Genomic DNA, 7,429 nt, shown 5'->3' with positions numbered 1-7,429 from the left:
ACTGTAAATAAAAACAGTGATGATGCTGCGCACTCACTTTATCATCTTGTATGTTTGGGGGTCGCTGACTTTGACGGTGCGTGCCACGTTCCAAGACACGTGAATCATGGGAACGATGGATTTCACCTTCTTGACTTCATTCCACTCAAATCTCTCTAATGCCAACTGGTACTGATATGCTACAAATGCGAAAATAAACCACAATGAGTTTTAATTGCAACTATGTGCTCTTACATAGCTCAGTGGTAGAGCACAGTGCAAAAGGTCATGGGTGCAAGATACTCACGGTTAAGAGGACCCACGTTCCAAGCGATGTTGTTGCACCAGCCCACAGCCTGGACCCAGTGTACAGCGCCTGCATTAATCCATACCAGATCTCCTGGCCTCTGGATGAATCGGTACACGGGTATATTAGCACGGTACAGATCATCAAGAACCGGCCACCATGATCCTGTTAGATAGTCCACTCCATGCCTTAAAAAAAACATTTTTAAACATTTAGTGTATACACTCCAATTATATATTTATGTCAATAAATATTAATTTCATTCATGAGTTTCTTACTTTTCACAAAAATCACTTATGGCCTCCCAGTAGTCGTCGTGTACAGTAAACCACTCGCAGTCTCCAGGCCCAATATTGATGTTCACAGAGCAAAAGTTATTGTTCTCCTGGTGTCCTGTTAAACATAGAAAGTAACATCAATAAAGAGTTACAAAGGAAACAACAAAGGTATTGATGTTCTTTGATTTTACACAAACCTGGTGTGCGGCAGCCAGGGACCTTCATGTAGAGTTGTACTGTATTCATTCCCAAAATAGTGTGGCCAACATGAGTCAGCATATTTCCACTAGAGGACACGCGCATAAATGCTGGTAGCTTCTGCAGTTCCTGCAGCTGGGGCTTCCATCTAGAAGTACAAAACATGCATTATTTAGTAAATACAGATCAAATAAATGTGTGTACAGGTTATTAGAAGTTCATCATACCAGGTGGCAACTGTCATGAAGTATGGTCTTACCTTTTGGGATCAGACAGGTCAATGTTGGTGCCAAATTTAATTATCTTTCCCACAGCCTTCTGCTCTGTATTACTGTAAAGACAATGAACGTTTTTAAGTAATAGGATAACATATATTTCAGGAAAAAAAACTGTATAGACACACACACATGTAAAGACATATGATCAAAGTGAAACTTATCTTTTATTATATAATTAAAGAGAGCAGATGAATCACCTGGAGCTGGAAACTGATGGGTTATTGGCTGTGCTCTCAGAGTTAGTGGCTGATTTAATTTCTTCATCCTCCTCCTCATCTTCATCCTCACTGCCCTTCTCTTCCTGTAAAGCCGGATGATAACCAAAATATTTGTTGAGTTGAGGTATACGATTAAGTTTGATTGGAAACAAAAGAGTATGAATGTGTGATTATACCTGTAAGCTCTCTTGGAAGCTGGAGGCCTGATACTGGGCATACTTGGCTATTGTTGTATGTGACCTGCTGCTCTCGCAGGGCCAGGTCTGGCCAGTGCCAGTGGGATCCCAGTTCTCATCGGCTGGCTGCTGGACCTGGGTCCGAACTTCCACCGCATGCTCCGCATTTGCCTCCACTAAAGACTTGGTGGAAAACAGGCCCAGATCTATAAAGAAAAACAATTCCTTTTAAAACAACTAAATGGACACTGCAAATCCCCTCGTCTGTCCATCTCTCAATAACAGCTGTGCATGAAAAAAATAAAAAATATATTAACTCACTCAGTCTAAGGGAGCCCGCTAGTCCCCTGATGACAGTGATGGGGTTTTTAGGATCTGTGCAGAACTGCTGCAGCACTGGAGAGAATGCATCTCTCTTACTCTCCAACTGCAAAGAAACACCAAAATCACACCGTTAAAACATGCTGATGTTAATGTACATGTATTACCCCAAATAGCCACAAGGGGGCAGGAGATGTTGACAAGTGAGCTTGTCATGGTGAATTTATGCTTACATAGATACTTGGTGTGGGGGGGTTCAGTTTCTCTCGAGGGATAGGCTGCTCTGTGTTCATAACTGGCTTGACCGAAAAGGCAGGTAGGAGGTACGATTCCTTAAACTTTCCCTTCACCCGAGCCCCCCTGAAACAAAGATACATTTCACAATTAGTCTTTCATGGTCCAGATAACGTCAACAAATAGACTTTGCAATCAAGAAATATGGTGTTTCAGAGACTTGCCACTTGTGTGCAAATATTACTTACTTGCATGCTCGGATGATTTCACTAGCTGTGTTTTTTATGCTGATGTCCTCCAGAGGGATCCTCTTCTCTTCAACCTCTGATGCAATAAATGTCTCCCTGTCTCCACTCTCCACCTTTATAAGGCGTATCTTCAGTTCTTTGGGTGGCCCATCTGTCAATGCCTTTAGTTTCTGCAAGTCATCAGAACATAATGCTGATGATCCAGATGGGAAATCGGAGGAATGCCCAGAAATGCTTGTCCTGTCTTCACTACGTGCCCACTCTTCGACCTCGCTCTGGGATCGTCCACATTCCTCTTTCCTTCTCTTCTTGTCTCCATCACGCTCGTGTTCTTTCTCCCTAAACTCCTTACTCTGAAGGTCCAAGTTACCCAGCACCTTCCTACTCTTCTTTTCCTTGTGTGACTTTCCATCCTTATGCCGTCGACTGGAGCTGGAAGACGATGAGGAGGAAAGGGATGCATCATCTTGTTTTTCCCTGTGCTTTTTCCTCCTCTCCTTCCGGTCCTCATGTTTCTTGCTACTGTGTCTGTGTTTCCTCTCTCGTTCTCGGTCTCTATGTCTGTCTTTTTCTTTATCAGGTTTGGACATCTCTTGCACCTCTGCCTTTGAGTGGTCATTAGAAGGGAGTATGTGTTTGTTCAACTCATAGTTATGAGCAAGTTCAGCTAGTGAAGACTCTGAGATAGTGGTTAGCTTTGGCCGTCTTTCGACTAACTCTTTTGGAGTTATAGAACGCTTCTTTTCTGTGGTTTCTTCGTTCTTGTAATCCTCATCATCATTGTCCAGAAAATCTGACTGGCTTATCTTCCTCTCTGATGCCCATTCTGTAGGTGAGAGGGATTGGGGCTGAGCCAAGTTACTACTGGGAGAGGTTTGGGTTGGACTGCTAAAGCCTGGGTGGCTGGCTAAACCTGATGTAGGTGAAGTGCTTTGTTGTTGCCGGCAAATGTCAGGCCCTAGGGAAAGTGAGGAAGAATACTTCACTCCCAAAAAGGCAGAAGGAGGAGGGCGACCAAAAGGCCCACCACGGTAGGTGTATTTCTGGCTTCCAAGCACAGAGGCAAGGTTTTTAAACATGCTATTCACACCAGTTTGATGGAGGTGTGGCCGCTGAGGTGGTGGTGAACAAGATGGAGTATCATCTTCTCTATCTACTTCCTCTTCATCATCATCACACTCACTTTTTTCTACCTCTGGAAGGCCATACAGCTTAGCCAAGTCACTATGGCGATAATTTGTTCCTGCTGTGGCCAGAATGCTTTCTTGAGATTGCATGCTAATGGGATTCCCTGGCTTAGAAATCACCTTTAGAACGTCCTCTTCTTCCTCGAGTGAGGAAGTACGGCTGCAAGGAGACGCCAGTGAACCTTGCCGACTTAATACGGGTGGACTTGCATGGCCATCCTGTTGATAATCGCCAGCTGGAGAATGTTTGAGGGCAGGCAAGAGGTCTGGGGCACGTAAGTAACCCTTTAATGGAGCCACGTTCAAAGAGAATGGTGGTTCTGGTACTGCCTGTTCCCCAATGTGACCAGATAACATCTCTTCTTCTTTCTTAATGGACTCGTCCAACATCTTCATAATATTAGCCAATCCATCAGGCAAGAGCTCCGAAGGTTCCTCTTCAAATTGTGCACCATCAGAGTCACCACTGCAGCTGTTAGCACTGCTACCAAAAGTTTCAAGCCCTGCACTAGGCCTGTGTTTTTGCTTAGGGAAAGCCTGATAAAGTTTAGGTGGCTCTCGCAGGGGTGGGGGTTTGGGCAAAGCATCCATAATCCCAGCATTATGAGAGGCTTTTATTAGCATGGTGGTATTTTTAGATGGGTCAGGTTTTAATTGCGTCGTGTGGCTCTGGTTGTCAGAGAGGCTGACGAGACCAGGCTTTGAAGGGTATGTGGAAATTCCAGTGGAATTTTGTGAAGGAGGACTCGAGGGTGTGCCATTCTTCCACTTCTCTCTCTGCCTTTGCTTCTCACGTGCATATTCTGTCTGCGGCGTGAGAGGAGGTGGCTGGGATCGTTCCAGAAGAGTTGGAGTTCCAGTAGGACGTGGTGGCACTCCACCTCGACTCAACCAGGGATAGGGAAGGGAATTCTGACTAGGGGGTGAAACGGAGGAGGGTGCATTGGCAGGAGACAGACGTGGAGGCTCAGGTGCACTACTTGAGAGAAAGCGCTCCAGACTCTTGATGGCTGACTCATTGGGAGGCTTTGTCTCTTCCTCCTGTTTTCTTCTTCTCTCCTCTGCTTGCATATGGCTCCGCAACTCTGCATCAAGTTTATTTAAAGCATCAGCAATGGACTGAGGGCTTGGGGCAGCATTTTGCAAAAATGGGCCTGGGTGGACTGAGGTTGGAACAGTAGCTGCCTGAGAAACTGAGGAAGCTTGGATGGGCACTGTGGTGTATGAACAATTGGATACTGTCTGAAGGGCTGAGTTTACTGTAACAGGTGCTGAATGTTGAGGGCTTTGTAGGTGTAAACTGACTGCCTTTGGGGGAGTGTTAGAGGTATTGCTGGTGATGACGCTGTCCCCTGATCTCTGATGCCCTGAGTTTAGGGAGGAGGGAGCTGAGGATACTGGGGTGTAGTTAAGTCTACTCTGTCCTGTGTGGGGAATAGTGGACTGCTGAATCTGAGATTGTGCCACTCTGGGTGGTTGTGAATAGTTGCCAACACCAGGGCGGATATCCTGATACCTTGGATGTGGTAGGTTTTGACTATTAATGGATAGATGGTTTGGGTTTGAGATTAGCACCGAAGAATCTGTATTTCTCCAGTTATTTATAGTGATGGAATTGGTAGGTGTTGCTGAGCTCATTGAAGAGATGCTTTCAACATTTCCAAAGAGTTCAAGAGAGCGAGAGGGATGGGGAGTCTCCAGGTTTGGGGTAATTACAGGTGCTCTGGCAGATGCCTGAGTTGGACTCACACGTTGGGGTGTCCCTGGATCCTGGTCGTTTCCACCAAGCCTATTATGTCCCTGGGAAGGGCGAGCAACAACCTGAGAATCCCCTTCTGCTGAATAAGTACAGGACTCCTGAAAATAATACATACATTAAGTAAATATAAAAAACATCTATTTATTATAATAATGTTTTAAGTCTCAAATATGTCAATATTTTTGAGCACCAGAGGCAGATTTTGTTAACAAAAGCCATTACTGTAAGATTGACTTACTTTATGCTGTCCATGTGTAACTTGGTTCCTCCAGGGTTTATGGAGGTTGTGCTGAGGTACTGTGGCCTGGGTTGGGCTGCTGGCCGGTGGGCTGGTGGAATGAACCAGCCCTGGGTGAGGCTGGAACTGGGGGTGACTGTAAGGCACAGTGGTGTGGTTTGCTGGTGAGGGTGTTGGGCGCTCCCTATCTGCCTGCAGTGATGATGATGATGATAATGTAGTTGGTGGAGCCTGGCTATTTGAGGAACAACCTCCAGAATCATGTCCTTTTTGAGTAGTACTCTCTGGCTTCCCTTGTCCTGTAGATCTGTTAATGGAATAGGGGTCTGTAGAATGGTGAATGTGATGGTTCTGTGAAGGTGTCCCCAGTGTTTGTGGTGGCTGATGGGTCTTGTGGGATTGTGGAGGAGGACCTCTGCTTTGTCCATAGCCTCTTGTGGGGGGGATAGTAGGTGGAGACACAGTTGATGGATTCAGTAGAGGTGGTTTGTATGAGAAACGCCCAATTTCTGGCTTGTCCTATGTACAGAGAACAGGGAGAATTAGCCAACCGAAAATACATGACGACACAAAACATAGGACAAAATGTCAGTAAATTGATACATTTTTTACTGACCTGGAAATCCATGTGTCCGCTTTTTCGCTCTGATTGGTTCCATGTTGCTTCTTTGTGCACTGGGTTCCAAAATCCAGGTTTGTGAGGGGGGTAATGTGAGTTTGGCTGCTGATTTAAATGTACAGGTGGCCCATGTATTTGCTGCGTGGATGAATGAAAACTCTGCTAAAATTAAACAAAAATAAAGACTTTATACTCCTAAAAGAGAATTTTGTATAGTGATTTTTACAGTTTACACTGTTGGAAAGCAGCTTTACAAATATGTACACATTTAAAAGAGATGATGCTGATGCCAACCTCGGGCTCGAAGCTCTTTTTTCTTTTCCTGGGGCTAGGGCAATCCTCCATGGGTCGGTGCAGAGATGGAGTAGGGGTGGGCTGAATAACTGAGTGCTCTCCCAAAGGGGGCCCTGGCCGTTTTAAAGGCCCAGCATTAGAGTGAGGGCCCCTGGGTTGCTGCTGAGTCTGAGGTTGAGTCCATGGATCAGTTAATGGAGGCATGGGCCTGGAGCCATGCTGAGGATGAGGAGCACCATACTTTGAAGGGAAGAAAGACAGGTTGGTGTGATAATGATAACAATTAATTCCTAAAGATTTTTAATTAGAATATATTCATATCAAGCAAATTAATTTAATGCATTTCTAATAGACATGAAGACAGCACATTAAAGGTATTATTATTAAGTTTAGGGTCAATATCCACCTTCAGTAGCTGATTGGCTCGCGCTGCCAGATGTGCAGGAGGTCCTGCATTATAACTAATTTGCAGCCGGTTGAGATCACCACCAGGTAAGGGATCATATGCCTGGCCTGTTCTGGTTGGTTCCCAAGGCCTGGGAGGTGCAGGGGGTAACCTTGGGGGTAATCCTGGCATCAAAGCCTGAGACAGATCATGCTTGTCCCCTCGAGGTAAGGGACTGTTTAAGAATTTATTTGGATGGTTTATCCCAGTCATGTGACTGGGAGGGAGATGGGGGTGGAACTGGTGTTGATTTACACCAGGTAAGCACCTATCAGGAGAAAAAGTTGGAATAAAGTAGTTGTTAACTACTGCAATAATCAGACTCATCCATAACACCTAATGATTGTTGTATGGCCATGATGAGTATGGCCCAGGTGAATATACCTGGGGGGAGGTGGCCAGGCGCGGCTGCCCACGGGAGCCCATGGTCCACGGTTAAGACCATCCAGAGGAAAAGGGTCCCGTGTGCTGCACCCACCAAACTGTTCTGCTGTGTGATTCATCCAGCCTATTAAATAAACAAACATTTAATCACATGCATATACAAAGCTCTATGCATTTTTGTAGAGGCTCACAGAATTTAGGTTAACCAACTACTAACCCAGGGGTCCCCAAATCTTACCCTGGATAGTTTAGCTCCAACCCTGATC

General features: G+C 45.4%; 1 protein-coding gene across 5 annotated transcripts in view; it reads right to left on the bottom strand.

Moving 5' to 3' along the window:
• Positions 1-7,429, bottom strand: part of kdm6ba (lysine (K)-specific demethylase 6B, a) — a 108,490-nt gene that overhangs the window by 10,923 nt on the left and 90,138 nt on the right. For 4 of the 5 annotated variants that reach the window (XM_055198219.2, XM_055198240.2, XM_055198232.2 and 1 more), the window contains 15 exons: positions 7,164-7,287; positions 6,741-7,047; positions 6,335-6,574; positions 6,038-6,202; positions 5,422-5,940; positions 2,238-5,281; positions 1,989-2,115; positions 1,756-1,861; positions 1,435-1,640; positions 1,238-1,341; positions 1,022-1,093; positions 762-910; positions 565-679; positions 287-474; positions 38-179 (listed from right to left, as the gene is read on the bottom strand). In XM_055198219.2, coding sequence (XP_055054194.2) covers positions 38-179; positions 287-474; positions 565-679; positions 762-910; positions 1,022-1,093; positions 1,238-1,341; positions 1,435-1,640; positions 1,756-1,861; positions 1,989-2,115; positions 2,238-5,281; positions 5,422-5,940; positions 6,038-6,202; positions 6,335-6,574; positions 6,741-7,047; positions 7,164-7,282 — 5,603 coding nt within the window. In that variant the 5' untranslated portion in view covers positions 7,283-7,287. The remainder of the gene's footprint in view (positions 1-37; positions 180-286; positions 475-564; positions 680-761; positions 911-1,021; positions 1,094-1,237; positions 1,342-1,434; positions 1,641-1,755; positions 1,862-1,988; positions 2,116-2,237; positions 5,282-5,421; positions 5,941-6,037; positions 6,203-6,334; positions 6,575-6,740; positions 7,048-7,163; positions 7,288-7,429) is intronic. The other variant, XM_055198249.2, reaches the window with a different exon arrangement.

This window comes from Misgurnus anguillicaudatus, chromosome 21 (genome assembly GCF_027580225.2).
Source record: "Misgurnus anguillicaudatus chromosome 21, ASM2758022v2, whole genome shotgun sequence".
NCBI lineage: Eukaryota > Metazoa > Chordata > Actinopteri > Cypriniformes > Cobitidae > Misgurnus > Misgurnus anguillicaudatus.
This window is presented reverse-complemented; position numbering and strand designations above follow the sequence as displayed.